Below are 24,280 nucleotides of genomic sequence, written 5' to 3'. Positions count from 1 at the left end.
ATTTCTTTTGGGTCTGTGGCAGCATAGTGCATCATAGCAGGAATGCATGATACAAGAGGCCTGTTCACTTTATGGCAGCCTGGAAACAGAGAGTAAGACAGATGGTCAGGGTCCTAAGATCGCTATCAAGGTCACCCCCACCCCCACCCCATTACCTGCCTTCCTTCAGTAGGTCCCACATACTAGAGGCTCCACTATCTCTCCAGCATGCAATGATTGAAACTTTATTGGGTGATTGTGACCCACAGGTGCATCAGGGTCTGGACAATCCAGATTCTGTTAACAAGGCTGGTGGTCAGGAATAGCTGAGCATCTACCCTGTGTCTGCTGCTGGCAAACTTTCCTATAGAATGCTAAGTTCTGTCTTCCGTTTTTCCTGTTCTTCTCTTGATGACAGTGGACCAGATGCTTTAAAAATGTGGAGGTTGAATTATAACACAATAAGTCTGCCTAATATTTGCTGTTTGCATTATTTGCCCACACATCAGCATTCTCCATAATTAAACTTACTGAGTCACAAGGCTGCTTTCATTAATTATTTTATTGATTGTCACTTCAGTAGGACAAAACATGAAAAGAACACCTGATGTTCAGTTAGCAATTAGAAGAAAAAGCCGAGTGAATAAAAAACCCATTCATGAAGGGCTCAAATTAAAGAGAAATAGCTTTGACCAGGGAATTTTATTTGTCTTAGCAATTTACACATAGCTACATTCAGTGTAATACTTTTCATAGTATTATTCAAAACTGGTTATTACAGTAAATCCCCCTTTATCTGCAGGACATGCCCATAGACCTCTAGTGGGATACCATGGATAGTACTGAACGCCATAAATATTGTATATATATATATGTGTATATATATGTATGTGTGTGTGTGTGTATATATATATATGTGTGTCTGTCCTTTTTACTTCCAGGAGGCACATTGTGGCTTCTCTTGGCATATTTGACTTGCTAGTACTGTGGGGTCATTATTATGTAAAATAGGGTTACTTGAAGCATCACAACAGCAAGGTAGTCAAACTGATAACTAAGATAGCTACAACATTACTAACAGGATACACTAGACAAGTGGTTGGGTCTCATTTTTGGTTGGATGGAGTAAGACAGCAAAATGCAGAAGGGCTCTTTGTAGTGATATCTTGTTTATACTCCAACAAATAAAGCTTGCCTGAAGATCGGAAGGTAGAGCTAGCCACTAGTTAACCATAGAGGTCTGGAGGTCTGTATAGACAGACAGGAAGTAAGATGGATAGGTGGAGGGAGGAAGTGATAAGGCAGGAGGAGACAGGAACTCTGTCTTTTTTCAGTCTGAGGATTTCATGGAGGTAAGAGCTCTAGTGGCTGGCTGCTTTCAGCTCTTACCCCCTAATATCTGATTCCAGGTTTTTATTATAAAGACCAATTCGAACTTGTGCTACAGCTCTTATCTTAAAACTTAGAAATTTGGTCACTTCTGGAATTTTTCTTTTTTTTTTTTTTTAGTTTTTTTTTGGTTTTTAAAAAAGATTTATTTGTATTACTTTTCAAAGTTATGTGTATCTGAACCACAGAGTTCAAAATAGGTTTAGAATCCTCTGGAGCTGGAGTTACAGGAGATTGTGAACCTTCCTGTGTAGGTGCTGGGCACCAAATGCTGAGCTTCTACAAGAGCAGTAAATATCCTTAAACTGCTGGGCCATGTCTCTACCTCAGACTGCTACACAAGAAACTTCAAATAGGTTTTTCTCCCTGAGGCTTCATGTACAGAAAAGCAAACAAACAAAAAAACAAGTGATATGAAAGACTGTACAATGTTGAAAATATGAGAAAAAGGTTAAATTAGTTACAAGATAGTCATGAGTGAATGATGGATGTCATGATGAGGTCAAAGAATAGGCATTGTTCGTGAAATGTGGACAAGAACTGTGAGTTAGCTCCACAAGAACTTATTATCCCTGGAAATTCGGAGCCCTGTGGCAAGTCTAAAATTGAGAGAAACTGGTCTGGCATAGGCAGTGTTCTGAATCTTCTTCCATCTTTTTCTTCTTGTTTTGCATATTGGTTTTTGTTTTTAAAAAGCCCTTAGTGTATTGTGTGGTTATTTTTACTCCCTGAATCAGTAAGAACTAAGATACTCAGTCTTTTTCTCCTGTGACTATTGGGCAATGTTAGTGGATGGTGTGGGTCAGCGAGTATGCACAGAGGCAAGAGGGAATGAAGGGAGGCCACCTGTTTTTTTTTTTTTTTTTTTGAATAAACTTTAAGTCTTTACTTTTCCTGAGACAATATATGAAAGTAGTACTAAGCATAGTTTTTCCAGCTCAAACTTTTCTTTTTTGAACCCAACCACTTTTTATTGCTATTAAATTTTATTTTTTTGTTTTTATTGTTTTGTTTTTTTCCATGTAACATTTTTATTGATTCTCTGGGAATCTTATTTATTTATTTATTTATTTATTTATTTGTTCAGTATTCTGCCAGAATAGGGTACCAGATCTCATTACAGACGGTTTTGCCACCATGTGGTTGCTAGGAATTGAACTCAGAACCTCTGGAAGAGCAGCAAGTTCTCTCAACCTCTGAGCCATCTTTCCAGCCCGATTCTCTGGGAATTTTATATCATGTGCCCCAATTACACTCACTTCCCAGCTCTTCCATGTCCATCTCCAACCCCCACCCTTGTGACCTCTGCCCCACCAAAAAAGTAAAAAATAAAAATAAGAAAAAAAAAGAGAGAAAACAAATTTAAAAAAATCCAATTTATGTTATCTATATACTCACTGGAGCATGGTCAAACTCTCTCAGTGGCCTGCCCCTTAAATAAACTGAGTCCTTTCCCTCCTGCATCCCTGTCAGAAACCATCAATTGTGGAGAGCTACACTTTAGCATCCCTTCACATTTTTTAAAAGTTCTCTTTGGTAGCATCCTGTCTAGGCTGTTACTTTTTGTGTGTGTGTCGGAAGGGAAGAGGGGTTGTCATAAAAGCCTTCCATCTCCCTCCCTCTCAACTATTTGTCTGGAGTCATCAATATCACAGTAGATGTAGCCACAGTCAGTGGGAGAATGGATCATGGGCCTCCACATGGTTTCTGGCAACAGTACAGATCACACGCATGCCCCCAGCTGCAATAGGACCATGGACCCAACCATGGATATCAACATAGACCCCAGGACATCAGCAAAGACCCCAGATGCAGTGGTACCATGAACCCAGGTAATAGTACAGGCCCCTCAGGTCAGTATCCCCTCCCCCACACATCCCCAGGAAGAAACACAGTGTTTATTTGGGCTTATGGTTCAGGAGGGTTAGTGTCTAACAGCAGAGTGAAGGCATTGTGGCAGGAGCAGCTAAGAGCTCACATCTTAAACCATGAGCAGGAGGCAAAGAAAGCTTAACTAGGAATGGTGTGGGGCTTTGAAACCTCAAAGCACCCCTGACCCCTCAGCCCCACCCCCAGTGATAGAATTCTTCTGGCAAGGACACACCTCCTAAATGGTCAAAACAGTGCAACCAGCTGGGGACCAAGTGCTCCATCCAGTGTCTGCGACCATGGAGGCAGCTCATTCAAACTACCATAGGCGGTTTAATTTTTAAATACAGTATTTTGCCTTTTTGGAGAAAAGATCTGTGAGAATGCTAATGAACACATCTAATCACCCTTACTTTAATTTTATCTTTCTCTTTCTGCCATAGTTGAAAACCCTAAAGAAGTGGCATCTACATGCTGAAACTATTGATTTGCTTTTCAGAACAGCAAGAAAAGCTATACCACCAAAACTTTGTATTATTTTCTGCTTTCTCAAAATTTGTGCTTTGTCTTTCTGCCCATGATTTGTTTATCTTTCATATAATTAGACCTTGATTAGTGTGAAACACAATGTTGTAATCTTCCAACCCTTTTTTTTTTTAATTTTTTTTATCTGAAGAGAGAGGTCTTACTATGATCAAGTTGCCTGTAATGTCTGCTCAAGATAAGCTTCTGGACAGGTTCCTATGTTCAGCCTCTAGACAGCTCAGCACCACCCTCTCCTTTCATAAACACATTTGGCCATCTGGTTAATCATCTCAGTAAGAAAAAGCTTACAGCAGTAACCTCCGGTACCACATATGTTCTCAAACAACTCGTTTTAAAAATCACATAAATGTTAAACCAGTTAAAAATAATGTTATAAGGTGGTAGAATGTAAATATGTATATAAATACACTTATTTTTAAGTAGTAATATGATGACTAAGAATCTGGGTTGGTATTTGTAAGAATATAGAATCATTTTTTAAAAGTGGTGTCTGGGGTGATAGGTCTGTCAGTAAAATGCAAGCATGAGGACTGAGTTTAGGTCTCTGGCACCCACATAAAAGCTGGATATGGTGGTCCTTGCCTGAAACCCTGGCACAAAGGGTAGAGGAGTAAGATAGGTGGGCAGCCCAGAGCTTGATGGCTAGCTAGTGTAGCCATTCAGTGTCTGGTCTACAGTTGATAGAACTGTTGGGGAAGGATTAGGATTGATAAAGCAGGTGCATCACTGCAGGCGGGCTTTGAGGATTCAAAGGCTCACATTATTCCCACTGTCTCTCTTTCTCTGCCTTGTGCTTGTGGATCAAGATGTAAGTTGTCAGTTATTACTCTATTGCCATGCCTATCTGTGTGCTGCCATGCTCTCCATCAAGATGGTCATGGACTCTAGCCCCCTGGAACCATGATCCCCAAATTAAATGTTTTCTTTTATAAGCTGCCTTGGTCATGACAACAGAAAAGTAGCTAAGGCACTAATTATAGAACCCAAGGTCTTGATTATGATTTTTTTCCTTGACCTATGGTCCTTTGTTTCCTTCCTTCCTTTCTCCCTTCCTCTCTCTCTTCTTCTTTTCCTCTCTCTTCCTTTCTTTATTTTCTTACACACTTTAGCCTAGGCTGGCCTGGAACTCACTGTGTAGTCTAGAGCTCATAATCTAGACTCTTGGGTCATGGGATTATAGGCATGCACCACCACACCGTGTATTGATTTCTTGTCTTTCCTCATTTATATGGGTAATTTAATCCAGAGTACTTACTTGTCTCTGTAGTGGCTGGGTGTCAAAACATAGGAACTCTGTTAATATTTTTAGTCTTATCATGCTGCTGGTCCTGGTGGGGAAAGGGTAGTTATTTTTAAAGAATAGAACAATTGTATTAATTTTTGTTAACCTGACATTTCATGGCCTCAATTTTGATTAACATAAAACAACCTGTAAGAGTTATTTTTGCTTAAGAAATTTTAAATATACTCAAAGCTAATGTTGGAATATAGCTCCTTTGGGTAATATACTTTAGTTGAGTTTGAAGAAAGTGACTTTTGCTTTCATGGGAAAATGAGGTCTTCAGATAGTATGCTGGAGTATATTAAAACAGATTTCCCAACTTTCTGATGGAAATAGGATTTAGTTAAGATAGGTTTTCTTCCTTCCTTCCTCCCTTCCTTCCTTCCTTCCTACCTTCCTTCCTTCCTTCCTTCCCTCCCTCCTTCCTTTCTTCCTTCCTTTCTTCTTTCCTAACTTCTTAAACTTTTTTCGAGACAGGGTTTCTTCTCTGTGTAGGTAGCACTGGCTGTCCTAGAATTCCCTTTATAGACCAGATTGACCTTGAACTCAGAGATCCTCTTCCTTTGCCTCCTGAGTTCTGGAGTTAAAGGTATGTGCTACTTCCGCCTGGCTTCTTTTCTTTTTCAACACTGATACTTCTTTAGGCTAAAGACTTGTCAGTATGTAGTGCCGTGTGTGTGTGTGTGTGTGTGTGTGTGTGTGTGTGTGTGTGTGTGTGTGTGTGTGTGTGTGTGTACACACGCCTCTCTCACTCTGCCTACCCACCAAACTTGATCTAAGAGATTTAGTAACAATACGTCTAGCACCTCCACCCATGAGAGATAGGGTGCAGCTTGTGATTAAATGCTTCTTTCCCACTTGTTACCCTACCCTTCTGAGTCTTGGTAGCTCAGATAAGTGGAGATGATAATGGCAGCACTTACTGCAAGGACTGAATGAAATGGCAGCTGTGAAAGGCTTCCAGTGGCGCTTGGCACATGTAAACATTCACTACTGTAAAAACTGTGTACCTTTAGGGTATATCATTTGGTTCCCAGTTATTAGTGGTAATAGAAGTCTGCTTTCTCTGGATTTCAGCCAATCAAGTAAATTAAAATTATTACTATTTGCAATGTAAAACATAAGTGATTGCGGAGGTACTAACATGATCACACATTCAATGAAGTAAAACGCTTTCACATTTGGGTTTGTGTTTGAATGACTTGATGCTGCCCTCCTTTAAAATGAATCCAAGGCTTTCTTCTTGCTAAACATGAATCCTAACACCTATCTTGCCAGCCTCAAGACATTTTTTTTGTCTGTGTTTTTTTTTTTTTTTTTTAGACAAGGTTTCTCTGTGGCTTTGGAGGCTGTCCTGGAACTTGCTCTGTAGACCAGGCTGGCTTTGAACTCAAAGAGATCCACCTGCCTCTGCCTCTGTCTCCTGAGTGCTGGGACTAAAGCGTGTGCCACCAACGCCCGGCATATGATTTTATTTATTTATTTTATTTTATTTTTCTTGTGCCAGAAAATTTCTGTGCTTTCATTGATAGAGCACTTGATCACCAGCACGTGTGTATTAGCTGAATTGTTACCGTTGTGAGAAGGCAAGAGGAAAAGGTCTAGTTCAGCTCACAGTGTGTGGGCTTTACTGCTAGGAGTTATGGCCTCACGGCTATGTGCCTGTGGTAAGGCAGAACATCATGGTAGAGGGGTGCAAACCTCATGGTGCCTAGGAAGCAGAGACGGGGAAGGGATTGTGCCGAGTCTGACTTGAAATACCCATCTCCACATTGGTCAGCTAGACACTACCTGCTAGAGTTTCCACATTTCCATCTAGAGACCAGTGATCAGCACATGAACTTAAAAGGGACATCTCACATTCAAACCATAATAGCCACAAAGAAAGAAAAATACTTTTTGTTTTGTTTATGACTATTTTTTCACAAATATCTCTTGACTATAAGATATATACATATATATGTATATGTATATATATGTTACAAGTTATGTGTATGTACAAGCCATTTCACAACTATCTTTTTTTGCTCCTATTTTTATTTTTAAAGATTTATTTATTTTTTATGTATACAGTATTCTGTCTGCACATATCATATATGCCTGCAGGCCAGAAAAGGGCACCATATCTCATTGCAGATGGTTGTGAGCCACCATGTGGTTGCTGGGGATTAAACTCAGGACCTTTGGAAGAGCAGCCAGTACTCTTAACCTCTGAGCCACCTCTCCAGCCCGCTTCTCTTTTGTCAAACTATCTCTGATGGTTCATGGAAGCAGAAGCAGAGACCCACAGCTAGGCACTGAGGCAAATTCCTGGAATCCAGTTGCAGAGAGGGAGGAGTGATGAGAAAAGGGTCAAGACCAGGCTGGGGAAACCCACAGAACCAGCTGACCTGAACAAGGGGGAGCTCATGGACCCCAGACTGACAGCTCAGAAACCAGCATGGGACAGAACCAGGCCCCCTGAACGTGGGTGTCAGTTAGGAGGCCTGGGCAGTCTATGGGGCCTCTGGTAGTGGAATAGTATTTATCCCTATTGCACAAATGGACTTTGGGAGCCCATTCCCCATGGAGGGATACTCTCTCAACCTAGACACACAGGAGAGGGCCTAGGCCCTCCTCCAAATGATGTGATAGATCCCCCCCCCATGGAAGGCCTCATCCTTTCTATGGAGCAGCAGAGGGATGGGATGGGGTCGGTGTGGGGCGTGGAAGGATGGGAGGGAGAGGGAACTGGGGTTAATATGTAAAATAAGATTTTTTTTTCTAATTTAAATAATAAAAAATAAAAACAAGGAGCTGTTGAGAGGGCTTATTCAATAAATTGCTTGCCATGGGAGCATGAAGACCTGAATTCATTAGGACCCTCAGAATCCAGATAAATAGCTGTAATCATAGCCTTGGGGAGAGAGGAGTATCCATAGGTTTACTGGCCATCCAGTCTAGCTGAACTGGCAAGCTCTGGGTTCAGTGAATGGTCCTGCCTTCCTGCCTTTGCTTGCCTGTCCGCTTCCCTATTCCCTGTCTTTGGGCATACTCTTAAAAATTGCTGTGGCCACTATTTTTGTTTTTGAAACCATTGTCTTTCAGTGTGCCGCTTCATGTTTCCTACTTTAATCTTCCCTGAGGTGTTTTTCTTCCACTTGCTCATTAAATGTTGCTGTCCCCCAGGATTCTGCCATTTGTCTAGATGTCACTTTTCCTTCCTTGGGTGAGCTCTTAGGCCACCTTTTCTCCCCTGGCCTCTCTCTCTCTGGGTCTCCTCACTTTAGTGGCCTTACTCAACTTCTCTGTGGTTTCCCTGTCTCAGTTCTACTTACTTAAATACTCTTCTCTTTTCCTTACCCTGCACCACCTGCTTTTCCCCTGTTCTGGCAAATGGCATCAGCTTCAACCCCTAATTGATCCCAGACTTATCCTGGTCACTCTGTCGGTCCTTTTTGGTTTTTCGAGACAAGGTTTCTCTGTGTAACTTTGGAGCCTGTCCTGTGTCACTGCTGAATCCTAACTCATCTATTCTTCAGGGACTCCCATACCCGGATGGGGTGATCCTTGGCATCCTGGGACTCGCTCTGTAGACCAGGCTGCTCTTGAATTCACAGAAATCCACCTGCCTCTGCCTCCTGAGTCCTGGGATTGAAGGAATGTGCCACCTCCACCCGTCTGTTCCTTCCTTTTTTTAAAAAAATATCATTACTATTTATTTGGGTGTACATGTGTGTATGTCTGTATATGTTCATGTATCTGAGGTTAGGGCTATCCCCTGGAGCTGGAATTACAAGCAATTGTAAGCTGCCTCATGTGGATGCTGGGAATTGAACTTGGATCCTCTGCAAGAACAATACATTCTTAACAACTGAGCCATCTCGACAGCCCTGTTCCTTCATTTTTAAGCCCTCACTAAGTTAGAGTGACTTGATCTTCCCAAAGGCTTTGTATGGTGCTTTTTTTTTTCTTCTCCCTTACCCTTCCCATTGCCTCACTTAGCCTTTCATCACTTCCTGAGACTATTGTAATAAGCCCTTTCACTGTCTGCCTCCCATTGCCAGTCTTTCTCCCACACTATCTCAAAACATTGTGCCATCCTGACAGTTTTAATGCATTAAAATGTAATGATCTCCTTTATAGTCCCCTACTACCACCCCTAGGGCATCATTGTCTGGGCTTCCTCCTTGTCTTAGCTTGCTTGTCTTATGTTGTGATAAAACACAGACCCAAAGCAACTTGAGGAGCAAAGGATTTAGTTCATCTTACTACTTAACAGCTATTATCAAGGGAAGCTAAGGCAGAAACTAAAGCAGAGACCATATTGGGATGCTGCTTACTGACTTGCTCCCCATGGCTTGCTCAGCCTAATTTCTGTATACAACTCAGGACCACCTGGCCTGGACTAGCACTGCCCACAGTGGACTGGGCCCTCCCATATCAACCATCAGCAAAAAACAAATGCCCCACAGACATGTCCACAGGCCATTCTGATGGAGGTAGTTCCTCAATATGGTTCCCTCTTCTCAGGTGACTCTAGTTTGTGTCAAAGTGAAAAAAATCTAACCAGAACTCCTTGTCCAAATTTTCATCCATCCTTATCGCTGGCACTTCCCCTTGTGTTTTGCACCCCACTGATACTAATCTCATGTAGCTCCTTGCCCTATCTTTCCTCTTCCTGCCTTGACACATTTCCCTTTGTCTTACACATGAACTCCTTTTCTACTTCCTCCTCTCCCCTCACATGACAGCCAGCCAGTTAGTTCTACATTTATGATGTTACAGTATTTTATTTTATTCACCCCAGTGTTCTGACGTTGTCTGTACATCTAATAGCTTTCTCTGATACACCTCTTACAGGACATCAGAGTCCTAGGTGCTTTTGTGCTTCTGATGCCTAGCCCAGTGCTTGGCATAGATGGATGTTTTATTCTGGTATGTATCATTGTTCATGAAACAGTGCTTAGAGGGGAGTGTGTAGTGGAGGGCTGAATTGTTCTATCAAACATATTTTTGAAATGACAGCCACTTTGTGTGGCTTTCAGTGGCCAAGCTAATGGTCATGGAGCAGTAGTCAGCATGCTGACTCACCCACAGAGTGAGCAGTAAGGTGGATAATGTCATGCCATCCTACCTCCATTGAAAAAAGAGTGTGGCCACTTTGTGTGGTTCTCAGTGGCATAGAACAATGCAGCCTGGTGACTCATCAGTTGAACCAACACTGAGAGTGGGTAGTAGCATCCTACCTTCACTGAAGCTGGGCAGCCTGAGTTGCATATAGTCCTAGCTTATTTTTGAAGCTTGGACACTTAAATTTTAGTTTCTTTGCCCACAAAAAAAATGGAGATTATGAATGTATGAGCTCTTCATTCTGTTTTGAGGATTAAATGAGATGACACAGTGCACAACACCAAGTAATGCTTAATAACTATTGGCTGAATTTCCTTGTTTCTAGATGCTTTCTATGAAATCTGACTCTCACATTAATTATGAGCATGTCTGTGCACAAAACTCACATATAAAAAAAATACTTAGTTGCATTTTTTTCTCTTCAAAGATTCATCCATTGTACTGATGATTCTCCAGATCCTTCTATAGAATACGAGGTAAGCATCTTTTTTCTTTATAACCCTAAGAATCCCAATCAAGATCATGGAATAGTGCTGCTTCTTTATAAATGAATAAATCGTTTGAACATAGAAACACTAAATTTTTAAATTTAAGAAACTTGTCATACATATAGAAGACTATGTATTATTTAGGTGGGGCATGGTGATACATACCTTTAATCCCAGCGGAGGCAGGCAGATCACTGAGTTCAAGGCCAGCCTTGTCTACAAAGTAATTTTCAGGCCAGTCAAGGCCACATAGTGAGACCCTATCTCAAACAGAGAGGGGACCAGGAGAAAGTGTCTTAGTCAGTGTTCTATTGCTGTAAAGAGACACCATGAGAAGAAAACACTTAATTAGGGCTTCCTTACAGTGTCAGAGGTTTAGTCTATTATCATCATGTTGGGAAACATGGTGGCATTCAGGCAGACAGTTGCTGGAGAGTTAGATGAGAGTTGTACATCCAGATTGGTAGGCAGAAGGAAGAGAGAGACATGGGGCTTACCTTGAGCATTTGAAACTTCAGAGCTCACCCCTAGTGAAGCACTTTCTCCAACAAGGCCACACCTTCTAGTAGTGCCACTACCTAGTGACCAAGCATTCAAATCTATGAGCATGTGAGGGCCATTCTTATTCAAACCACCACAGAAAGAAAAATGAGTATGTACTATTTATAGCCTGTGTATTCAAATATATGTACTATACACAGAGAATATTCATATTCTTGAATAAAATAAATGCCTTTGTACTTTTCACCCAACCAAATCTGGTTCAGAGCCTGCATCTTACTGTTACCTGTGTCTGCCAGCCAGGGCCACCACCTACCAGCTCCTCCATAGTCATCAAAATAGCACAAGCTGGAGACCAAACACTGAAAGTAGGAGCCTATGGGGGGCATTCCACATCCAAACTACACTAACAGGAAAAATTATCATCCTCACTTTACCTCTTTATATCATCCACTCATAAAGAACATGTAGAGAATGGAGAGTAATGACACAACTTTATAATTATAATCATTGCAAGCTCTAGCTTTTACTCCATTTTTTGAAAATGTACATATAAATAAATACCTCTCAAATAGGCACTGTTCTTAAATACAGCTAATTTTGTAACCAATTAGTTAAATTTGGAGTGTTCTTGTGCTTTAAATGCTACGTAGTAGGCTATCATTTGTAATTACATTTGATCTTTGTGAATTTGCATTACTAAGATAGGGTATTTCTGAAAAATTTGAAGCAAGTGTGGCCATTTTTGTTTGCTAATTGCAAAACATTTTCATATTTGGTTTTTTAATGTTTTATAATTAGTGCCATGATTAAATTTTTTGTCTTTATTATTTGCTTCTAGACATGTATGTACCTGTTTTTGTCTGTAGACTGGTGATGCAGCCTAGTTCATGTGCCATGTTTTGGGCCCTGGGTTTGTCCCTAGCATCATAAAGAAAAAATATTGTTCACTGATACTCACTGTATTGAATATTCTTTGTGTTAAATAACTATACTGATAGATTTTCTCTGATTATTATAGAACATTTAACTTATTATTAGGCCATTAAGCAGTAGGTCTTAAGGTGTTTGTTACTGGGATCTTTTTTCCCCACTGATTTGCAGAGTATGTTTTCCCATATCATTATCCAATCTTTATGGCATCATTTATATATGCATATTACATATTTACACCTACTGGTTTGCTGAACAAGTTCCTGTGAAACACCTGTTATGTGTAAGCACTCGGTGCTAGCTGCACAAGCACTGCAAAGACTGTTTCTTTAGTCTTTCATTAATGTATAATCCTGGTGGAAATGTCATCATTTAAAGCTCAGATTTGCCTACCAGTCCTTTGCTGTTGTATTTCTTTGTTTTGATACAGCATCATCATGGTAAGACACAAGAGTTAAAGCTAGGGAAGTGATATTCCTCAAGTAATTAAAGTGAAAAATGTTGCAAGCAAAATCCATGTAGCATATGCTTCTGTCTGTATTTTTAAAAATGTTTCCATATGCTATATACTTATATATTCCTGGACTACTTCTAGAAAGACAAATAAGAACCAGAAAGCTCTGGCTACTTCTAAGGACAACAGAAAGATTGGGCAAAGAGAAAGGCTTTACCCTTTTGTCCTCTACAGATCAACCACTGTGTGTTACTCGTTGCTGTTAATATGCTGTAGTTGCTTATTTGTTGCTAAATAAAATTTCCATAGCCATATTATACAGGCACCCTACCCCATTATCAACTTTTACTACACAAGAATGTACAATATTTTAGTTTGAGGCTCACAGGGTTTCTTTGCTTTTTTTAATTTTTTTAATTTAATTTGTTCATTTCATTTTATACATGAGTGTTTTACCAACATATATGTTTATGTATTATGTGTGTGTTTGGTGCCCATAGAAGTCAGAAGAGAGCATTGGATTCCCTAGAACTGGCGTTACAGGAGTTTGTGGACTATCATGTGGGTGCTGGGAATTGAACCCAGGTTCTCTGCAAGAGCAGCAATTGCTCTTAACTGCTGAACTATCTCTCTTGCTCCTTGTCATGTTTTTAAAATACCACATTTGCAAGGCTTGACCCAACACTCGCAAAAATACATAATGGACTTGAAGTCTTAAGACATTTTCAAAAAAGAAACTTACTTTTCTTTAAGAAGAGGAAATGATTATCAGAAAGTTTAAATACCATAAAAATTGAGGAACCACTACTTAGTTATGTCCTCAGGGATAACATTTTGGTCCTTCCTTTTCTTAATAAAGGAGAGAGGAAGAGGAGAGGGACTGAGACTCTTCATGAGTAGTTCATACACCATCTTAAAGATTTTTACAACACTGTGCTGATGATGATTGAGCACAGGGCCTCAGTGCTGAAATTATTTTATTTTTGGTGTTCTTCAAGAGGGTCACAATATATAAGCCACAGGCTAGTTTGTGACACAGTGGTGGTGAGCTTTGACTTCATTATCTGTGGTGTCTAGTATTGTGTCTGAGCTTTCAGAATGAGCAAGTTTTGCCTGGGACACTCTGAGGGCTTTAAGCTTCTTAGCGAGTGCTCAGCCTCTGAGCCAAACCTAAACCCCAGTGTTGACAAGGATGCATTTTGTCCTAAAGTATTTCAGAACAATTTTTCCTATTAGAATAATAGGTCGCAGCTCTGCTGCCTGCATCTCCTGTCACATCTCCTGTTTTAAGTGGCCTCTTTTTCTCAAAACCACTTTTAGGGCAATTATTATAATAAGGTCTTGACATGAAAGGGTTTTCTTGTATAGTTCTATTTATTCATTTGTCTACAGCTTGTCCTCCGAAAATGGTGTGAATTAATTCCTGGGGCTGAATTCCGATGTTTTGTCAAGGAAAACAAGCTTATTGGTGAGTTCTTTTTATCCTTAAAGGTAATCTTTAATCTGTATGTGTTTCCAGATCCTGGTATATGCTAGGCAAGTGCTCTGTTATAGTTCTAGCCCCAAAGTCATCTTCAAAAGAAGGTAGTTAGTGAGGTAGCTCAGTGCATAAAGGTCACCAAGTCTGATGACCTGACTTCAGTCCCTGGAGCTTACATGTTGGAAGGAGAGCACTAATTTCCATAGGTTGTTCTTTGAGCACCACATGAACTTGTTTGCTTACAGGTGTGTGTTCACATGTGCATGAACATAAATTAAACAAATGGTAAATGTTTTTGTTTTTAAAACAGGAAGATAACTATGTTGTAAATCTTAAAATTTTTGTAATTTAATGGTTGAATTGTATTTCATTGTGTTAATATATTAATTTTATTATTTTTATCATATCATAAATATGTACAATTACCATGTTTTATTAAAAAATAAAATAACCAAAGAAAAGAAGGCAAGCTTTCAAAGGACATAATTTCAGTGATTAGGACAGGGGAATGGTCAGTTCTGCTTCCTGCTTCTGCCTCTATTTGGTATTGAGTCTCAAGCTCCATGTTACCAAGGGTCCTGAGCCTATGTTTGATTTCTGCACAGAAAGGTGGCACTGTTAAGTCTTGTCTGGCGTCTAGAGATGGAGGGAATAGCTCAACACACAGTATCTGTAATGTTACCTACTTGCTGGCAGAAAGTTTTGTATTACTATCAATAAAGTGCTTTGTGGTTGGATCATAGCACTGAAAAACACCTGATTCAGTGCTTGTTGTAAATATCATAAAAGCCAAGTTTTAACAATCTTTTTTTTCCTTTTAAGATTTATTTATGTGTATGTGTGTTTCTGTGTGGGGGTATGTACACATAGTGCAGATGCCCGTGGAGGCCAGAAGTGCTGAATCTGCCTGGAGTTGAAGCTGCAGGGAGTCCTAAGATATCTTAACATGGATGCTGGGAACCAAGCTTAAGTCCCCTTAAGAGCAGTATGTACTCTTAACTGTGAGACATCTCTCCAGCCCCCTACAATCTTTATTTCTGTTATTAATGCACTATTTATTACATGAGCAAAAGAAAATATATTCAACAAACAAGTACATTGCTTGTTTTCTTACCTCTGAAGTTAATATTTTGTAAACTATCACTCATTCAGGCTAAATGCTGATGATAACTTGGTCTTTTAAAAATTTTCCAACGCATTTTTTAATGATGATGATGATGATGATTACATTCCAACTGCAGTTCCCCTCCCTCTTCTTCTCCCAGCCCCCCTATTGCTCCCCCCACCCCTTCCCTACTCCCATCCCAATCCACTCCTCCTCTTCAGAAAAGGGCAGGCCTCCTACAGATGTCAGCCAAACATGGCATATCAAGTTGCAGTAAGACTGGGCATCTCCCCTTGTATTAAGACTAGACAAGGCAACCAAGTATGAGTAGTAGGGTCCCAAAAGATGGCAGAAGACTCAGAGACAGCCCCTTCTCCCACTGTTAGGAGTCCCCCAAGAAGACCAAGCTACAAAACTGTAACATATCTGCAGCGGGCTTAAGTCAATCTCATGCAGGCTTTCTGGTTGTTGGTTCAGTCTCTGTGAGCCCCGGTTAGTTGATTCTGAGGGTTTTCTTGTGACCCCTTGACCCCTTTGTTCCTATAATGCTTCCTCCCCCTCATCCACAGGATTCTGAAAGCTCTGCCTAATGTTTGACTGTGTCTCTGCATTTGTTCCCATCAGACAGTACATGTTTTCTATAAAATAAATTTGTTAATGAAGGGACATGTAATTGAATATCAGCTCACCACTGTTCATTGAAGGTGACATTGGCATTCATTTCCATAACTAAAATAAATGTGGACATTTGACTGTCAGATAATCCTTAGTTTAAGTATGCTTAAGAGAAAGACTAAGACTAAGGAATCGGAAGCCTTTCTTTACAGCAGAAACCTTTTCTCTAGGACTACAATACATTGAGGGCTTCATGCAACAGCACCTTCAGTATATTTGGAAGTCACTTTTTTAAAAAAAGGAATGTTTGATTTTTCTCTGACTTGAAAGATCAGGTTCTGAAGACAGATCAGCTTCCCCAAAACAGGGAAAATAGACTGCTTTTATAAATACAGTGTGAACATGGCAGGTGTGTGAGAAGGCTCTTTTACTCCCCACTCACACTGGAAGAGTCTATTGATTTGAAGAGACTGTCTTAGAAAAATAAAAGCACATATGTACAGGTTTAGAATTGCCACTTGCACATTTTACTCAACAAGCCTTTTTGTGACTGAATTCTTTCCATTTTGCTAAATAAAATTAAGAATGGATGGCAATATGGAGCTTAAGATTTACTTATCCACATGATCTTTGTAGTTGAGTCATTTGTGCTGCAGTGCTCACCTGCTTGGTGTTTTGGCTGGCTTTAATGGCTTTGATTACAACTTTGAATTACATGTTGGCATTTTAGGAATATTATATAATAATAGCCATGAATGTTTTCTTGTCAGGTATTTCTCAGCGGGACTACACGCAATACTATGATCATATTTCTAAACAAAAAGAAGAAATTTGCAGATGCATTCAAGACTTTTTCAAGGAACACATCCAGTATAAGTTCTTAGATGAAGACTGTGAGTATCCTCTGTCGGTGCAGTGATGTGAGACTGGTTACTGAGCCTCACTCACTTTGGTCCATCTTTAACACTCAGTTCAAAGGTCTGTGCTTTTAGCATGTTACTATGCTACCAGTTGTTATCCCTGATGATTTCTGTGTACATTTCCCCTCATTTAATTAGATGATGTTATTGGACACCAAGGCAGTTCTCTCTCCATGCTTGTAGATGCTGTATGTTTCACAGTATCTATCTGTGGAGCAGAGTGCTTCTCTTTTTTAGCTTCTGTCTATGTAATCAAAGATAGCAGTGGCTGCACAGCAAACAGCTGGGGGTTGTTTTGAGGAACTGAAAGTTTGCGGTATGCAAGTGAGTTTTTGAATAGCCTAGAATTATACCTATGATTTATGCCTTTTCTCCTTGCCACAACGGGGTTCCATAGCAGATTTAATTAAAAAAGAAGATGAATTGTGCTGTGTCATAATTACATTTTGTGCTTTCTTATGACAAATTTTACTCATTTCACGCCTCAGATAAGTGATGGATGCTCCTTTTATTAGTATTTCTCTTGGTGACAGCTTCCTCTGCCCATGTGAGCAACTGGTTCAGATGATACTGGCATTCGGTTTGCATTTTTAAGTGTGAGGAATCATTACAGTTAGAGGGTAGAGAAGGAGGAGGCAGTTACACAAAGAACACAGCACAGGGTGCTTTTCTGTCTGTAATTTTATTTCATCAGTGAGTCAGTTAATTGTTGTTTTGGGACAGAGTCTCACACTGTAGTTCATTAGGCTGGATGCCAGTGGCAGTTCAGGTTGACCCTGACCTTGTAGCAATCTTCCTGCCTCAGTTTCCCCAGTGCTAAGGAGTGTGGGTCACCATTCCTGACTGAGTTTGGAGACTTAGAAGTATTAAGTGTTCAAGACTAATGATCTTCTACTGTGTTTAGTAATAAAGTATACTTAAGTTTTCAAAAAGAAATAAAGATTATAAAAGTATTAGTTTATTAGTAACTGAGTTTTTTCTTCTTTGCAGTTGTGTTCGATATATACAGAGACAGTAGGGTAAGTAGACTGTAGTTAACTTGCTTTAAATAAGGATTGACGAGCATAGTGTACAGCCTTAAAGGTTGTGATGGTCTCCTTGCTGCTCAAGGAATGTGTTCTCAAGCTGAGGCCTGTGGAATTCACAATTCAAGGCTATTCCTTACAGTAGCATATCCAACATGAATAAACTCAGCATTCTTGTTTTTGCAATAGTGGCTACCTTATGTCCTTCTTCAATTCATTGTACACACTTAAGTGGCCAGGAATTTGTCATTTGGTATTTAATTTTTTTTTTAAGTCAACTAGAAGGTTCTTTGCATGACTTGCTTTAGACTAAAGATGTGAATTTGTTTACATTTATTCTTTATTTTTTCTTTTTATCCTTTAAATTTTTTTAAGTGAGCATGTGTGTTTGTATTCATATTCATGTGGGAAGGCCGCGCATGCAGTGCATAGCCATACAGTTGCGCATATAGACAAAGGCACCCTCAAGTAGCATCCTCAGAAATGCTGCCTGTCTCCACTGAGGCAGCAGCTGTCACTGGTCTGGATCTCATCGATTAAATGAGGCCATCTGGGCAATGAGCCTCAGGGGTCTTCCCCCCCCCCCCAGTGCTGCCTTATAAATGTGTACCAGCCATGCTTGACATTGCTCTGTATTTTCTGGGGAACCAAACTTGGGTCCCCCATGGCTGTGGGGTAAGCACTTTACCCACTGAGTTATCTCCCTAGCTCCAGGTTGACATTTTTAACTTAAATGTATTTCTTATCTAATACATAAAAACATAAAAATTAAATGAATTTAACATTCAATACATGTCTGCACTGTGTAATGTTTAGTTCTGGTTAAATATCTTTCTACTAATATTGTCATTTCTTTATGGTAAGAATATTCAAAATTCTGTTGCGCCACACAGTACATCATCATTATCTAGAAGGCATTTTCAACCTGCAGCCTGTAGCCACATGTGTCCCAGAATAGCTATGAATGGGACCCAGTACATTTGAGGTGACAATATCCTATCCCAGTGTGAAAAGGTTGGACATCTTGATAGTCACCCTGCTATGTAATATAGCACATTAGAACTTCTTATTCTTCTTTATTAACTTTGTGTTTTGATCAACTTCTTCCCATCTCACTCTCCACCTGTGAGATCCTTAATTTGGTTTCAAATATGAATGAGATCATGTGGTATTTGCCCTTGCCTGGCTTATTTCACTTACATAAGGCTTTCCAGCTCATTCATGTTGCCTCAAATAACTGGGTAGCATTTTTTTTTTTTTTTTTTTTTTTTTAATTGCTCAACACTATTCCATGGTGTATTTGGATCACATTTTCTTTATCCACTTCCACACTTCCACACTTCCACAATACTATTGGGAATAGTATTGCAAATAAAGATGGGAGGACAATGGTTTCTTCCGGTACTCACTTCTCCTCCTTGATGTATGCTAAGATCTAGAATTGCTGGGTCATATGGTGACTTCGTTTTAATTTTTTTACATTGATAATGTGTGAGAGTATGGATGCAGGCGCTCGTGCTTCTCTATTTCCACCATGTGGGTTCCAGGACTCAAACCCGGATCATCAGCATTGCCAGCTAGTACCTTTATGGGCTTGTGCAGGCCTAATTTTAACTTTTTAAGGAACTTCCTTCTAAGCTCCTCCTTATAGCTTACGATTCTCCCAGCAGTACATGAGGACTCACTGTTCCCCAGATCCTTGCCAGCACTTGTTATCTTTGTTCTTTCTGATAGCAGCTGTTCTGGCTGACATGAGGCAGTATCTCATTGTGGCTTTAATTTACACACCTTTGTGGCTTTGAGCATTTTTCGTGTCTGTTGGCCATCTGTACGTCTTCTTTTGAGAAACTTCTAACACTTTCAATTAACATCTTAAAAGTGATGCAAACTGGTGAGATGAAAAAGAAAACGAAAGCCTGACTTAATACAAGCTTCCTACAGCAGAGATTTCACTGTCTAAGCCATGTGATCTTCTCAAAGAAGCCTCAGGCTAAATATTGTCCCGTGATTCCTGCTTGATGACTGAGCTGTTAGAAGATAGTAGATATATTTTCTCACGTCTGACCTGTTCAGTTCACCAGCAGGTATCTCATTCCCGCTCCACTATGTAACTGTGATGCCTGTCACAACTTTGAATTCTTTTTGACTAAGGGAGCATGGCCCATAGAATCATGTTCCCTAGTAGTGTTAGCTATTTCCCCCTATTAAGTAAAAAGGTTTACCATACTTTACCTCTCTGTCTTCTAGAGTGATGGTAGATACTAAGCATTAGAAAGGAGGGTTATAAAATGAGATGAGTTAGGGGCTGGCAAGGTGACCCAGTGGATAAAGCATTTACAGTGCAAGCATGATGATCAGAGTTTGGATTCCCAGAACCCACATAAAAGTTGGGTGGTCATGGTGTAGCACCTGTAAACCCAGCATTCCAGAGGCAGAGACAGGAGTCCCTGAGATAGGCTGGCTAGCTAGAGTAGCCAAATCAGCAAGCTCTGGGTCCAGTGAGAGACCCTACCTCAATAAGTGAAGTAGAGAGAAATCCAGGACGTACTTTGGTATAAGCCTCTGGTTTCTGTGTGTACATATGCACACATATGTGAGCACATATCACACATGTGTGCACATCATTCATGTATAAAAAAGATAGATGAAATGGAGTAGATAGGAATGATGCTTTGCAAAGTTTCAGCTGTGTGGGAATAAACCTCAGAAGAGTGGGAGGCCATGGATAGAACTCTGATCCTGCAGGCTATCGTTCAGCTCTGCTTCTTACTACAGACATTGGCAGATCACTCACATGGCCAGTATTTGTGAATCTGTACTGTGCTAGCTGCTGTGCTTCTTCTGCCTGGCAGCTTCAAACAAGATAACTTTGGACAGTGGAGGAATTTATTATCTTGACATGGAAGTGGCAGGATGTAATGTTTGCGAGGAATGGTCTGCTGCAGGCAGCATCAAGGCAATTAGAGCAGGATGAACCCAGCCTACTGTCTAGAACACGAACTTTTCCCAGAAGGCTTTTAGTATCATTTAATTCCATACCTGTCTGTATAATGCTGTGAGGTATGTGTTATATGCCTACATTGTACAGATACTAAACCAGTCATTTCATATGATGGCAGGTGGAAATGTTGGAATCTAGCAAGCTGTCTCCTTCTGTTCCTGGCAAGTGTCCTGATCTCATCACTAACTTAGTCGGACTGACAGGTAGATGCAGCTGTTTAGCCTATAAAAGAGTTGAGGAATTTCTTAACGGGAAGTTGGACGAGTACATGAGTAATGGTAGCTGAGATCTTGCGGATCTGCAGCTAGTTACATTTTTAAAAGTGAGAAGCACGCCAGTCTAAACATCCTGACAGTTTCTGTTCAGAGATTTAGACCATATTGTAAAACTCATTTGCATTTACTCAATGGCATGTATATCAGAGTTTGTTAGACACTTCCTTGAATCTGTTATTGTGTGGCTATTCTTGTAGGAAGCTCACTCATGTATGTAACTGGTTTGGTTCATAAACTATAGCTGAATTGTGTTTGTGCCTGGAACACTTTGAGGCGTCTGTGTTTATTGTGGGTTGGGCAAGTTGATTCAGTGCTGCAGAGTCTTAACTGTTCTGTACTTGTCTCATTGGTGATCCATCCATTCAGTAAGTTTGGGATAGGGCACTGGAAAATGTTCTCAGAAGCTCCCATGGGATGATAATATAACAGTAGAATTTAGAGTCATTATGTACATTCTTTTTTCTTTTTTGTGAGTCAGGGTTTTGCGATGTAGTTCTAGCTGGCCTAGAACTCACAACTCACTGTGATCAGTTTGGCCTGAAACTCACAAGAGATCCATCGGTTTCTTAGAGTCTTAAAAAAAAATCATTTTTTGTCTCTCTTTTCAGTTGTGATGTGTTGTATTGTTATTATTCAGCTGTTGATTGTGATGTATTGTATTGTTTGAGTTCAAGCCTGGCCTTGAACTCAAAGCAATCCTGCCTGTTTCCTGCTTGCTGTGAATTACAAATGTGAATCACCATTCTGAGCTCCTCTAGTTTGATTTCTTGCTTTGTGTTTAAGTCTTTGATCTCCATTTATCTGTTTGCTATGCAATATGGATCTTTTTTTTTGTCTTTTTGTAGACTTAATCCAGTTGTCCCAACACCAGTATTTGTATTCTTATTATCTCTTGGGCTGATGATGTTTTTCTCTCCCTAAGATCCTGGGATTTTTCTCTGTTATATTTGCAGATTTTCACCCATTTTGTCTCCTTTAATCTCATCATTCATTTTGTTTGTTTTATTTTGAATTAATGTTTAATGAGCTTTTACTTGTGAGAATCCCAAAGACCTTAAAGGTCAAAATTTTCATTTGCTCCTGTCATGTTTCCCAAACTCTGGAGAAAGACGGTGCCTTTAGTTCCCAGTCAATCGGTAGACATTTATTTTTCTTTCTTTTTTGGCACATTCTTTTTATTCATTGAGGTTGCAGCCCTCTGAAGTTGTTCCCTAGTCCTAAGCCCCTCCTTAGGGCCAGACCCTGGCTGTTGTATGGTGTTAAAGCCCATACTCTTGGATCCTTGGGAGGGTTTCTAAGCTCCCAGAGCTCCTGCTGCTCAGCCATACTCTTATCTCTGTTTTTCAGACTCCTTTCCTTTCTGGCTACTGGGAATACATCCTCACTTTTTCACAGTTGATGTCTGTAAATTTAAAGGGAATCTAGTAACCTCAATTTCATTCTGTTTCAAATAGGAGGCTTTTAAAGACACCCCTGCACAGTGTATTGTAGAAATCCTCATGAATTTTACACACTAACCAAACCAATCTGCTGTCTATGGCTTCTCTGAATATGGTTTTATTATTCTTTATTTTTCTCTGCATTGATATGCTTCCCCATCCACACTGCACTCTCACCCCCACTGCCACTATTGTCCTCCAAATTCTGAGTTACAAAGACTGGGTACAGTGGTGCCAGTTGTTGTTATATTACTTGGATAACTGAGGCAGAAGAATCACTTGAGCACTGGGCATTGCAGCAGGACCTGTCTCAAAACAGCATAGCAAAATCCAAGTTACTCTGGGAAGCATTTCTAGCATCCTCACCAGTCAAGTTCTCCTGTGCTTTGTTGGAATCTCATCACACCCTGAGGTCGCTCTGGCCAATGAGAGTGTGTTCCCTATTGTGGATAGTGTTGAATTTCAGTTGTGATCTAGACTGAGCTTGTTGAAGGAACAGATTCTGTTATTGATTGGTCTTTATATTCCATAGCAATATGCAGTATCTAGTTCAGAGACATTTGGTTGATACAAGAAACATTATTCTGACTCTTTTAATGAATTTCCATGAATAGAATTTGTAGCTCAAATTCTAATTGGTTTTAATAATAAAAATCCAGACTCAGGTAAGGGGTTAATGCTGAAAGATGAGAGAAGTAGAACAGCCAGCCACTAGTTCTTACTTCTGAAGCCTCAGACCAAAGGGGCGATCCTGTCACTACGAATCCTCAGACTGAATTCAATGAGCTCCTGTCTTCTCTCTCCTTATATTCTTCTCTCTGCCCAGCCATATCATTTCTGTCTCTACCTCCCTAGTGCTGGGATTAAAGGCATGTGATCCCAAGTGCTGGGATCAATAGTGTGGACCATCACTGACTGGCTCTGTTTCTCTTTTAGACTGGATCAATCTCATGTAGCCCAGGGTGGCCTTGAACTCACAGAGATCTGTCTGCCTCTGACTCCTGAGTGCTGGGGTTAAAGGTGTGTGCCACCACTGCCTGGAGTCTTTGGCTAACTAGTGTGGCTAGTTCTGCACTCTGATTTAGAGGCAAGCTTAATTTGTTAGATTACAAACAAAATATCATCACGGGAATTAACTGCTCAGGATGACTGGGGCTTGAGATGTCACATAAAAGCATGTTCAACTATAAAATTTTATTCTACACAGTTTTATGGCTCGCACAGCTGGTTTACTTTATTTTGGGGGTGAATGGAAATCACATCTGACTTTTAGCGCAAATGCTGCCAACTACCAATGATGGTTTGTTTTGTCTTTAGATTACTTTGGATTTTGTATTGAGATGTAATTTTAGATTATAGAAGTCAATATTCCTGTGTTAACAGGTATAACACTTTTGAAAGTTTTCTTCTTTTTGATGAGATAGTTTTATTGGTGATAAAAAGTCAAGTAGGGCCAGTCGTGGTGGTGCACATCCTTAATCTCAGCAGTTGGGAGGCAGAGGCAGGCAAGTCTATGAGTTTGAGGCCAGCCTGGTCTACAGAGTGAGTTCCAGGATGGCCAGGGCTGCACAAAGAGAAACTCAGTCTCGAAAAACAAGCAAGCAAAAGTGAAGAAGAAAGAATTTGGAGATTAGAAAATACCCATTTTATTAAAAAACAACAGGCAGTATGCTAAAGCTATCTTAGTCACAGCACTCCTAACAAATTTGGCAACATGCCAGGCTGCCTGATGGCTGGTATTATTGCACATAGTCTAAGAATATAGAAGTGGGTGCCAGACTGATGTGTGTCAATGACTCCAGTGGCAAGAGAAACTTGTAGGAGTTCTGAAGATTATATTAAATAGAAACCTTACTCACAAGACAGG

At 40.1% G+C, this 24,280-nt stretch overlaps 1 protein-coding gene across 2 annotated transcripts in view; it reads left to right on the top strand.

The window, feature by feature from the left end:
* The window catches only part of Cdc123 (cell division cycle 123), a 52,788-nt gene that overhangs the window by 23,379 nt on the left and 5,129 nt on the right, over positions 1 to 24,280 (top strand). For both annotated transcript variants that reach the window (XM_027405180.2, XM_027405179.2), the window contains 4 exons: positions 10,605 to 10,653; positions 13,946 to 14,021; positions 16,524 to 16,646; positions 17,664 to 17,692. In XM_027405180.2, coding sequence (XP_027260981.1) covers positions 10,605 to 10,653; positions 13,946 to 14,021; positions 16,524 to 16,646; positions 17,664 to 17,692 — 277 coding nt within the window. The remainder of the gene's footprint in view (positions 1 to 10,604; positions 10,654 to 13,945; positions 14,022 to 16,523; positions 16,647 to 17,663; positions 17,693 to 24,280) is intronic.

Source organism: Cricetulus griseus, chromosome 3, assembly GCF_003668045.3.
Source record: "Cricetulus griseus strain 17A/GY chromosome 3, alternate assembly CriGri-PICRH-1.0, whole genome shotgun sequence".
NCBI lineage: Eukaryota > Metazoa > Chordata > Mammalia > Rodentia > Cricetidae > Cricetulus > Cricetulus griseus.
Note: the sequence above shows the minus strand (reverse complement) of the source record. Positions and strands in the feature narration are given on the sequence as shown.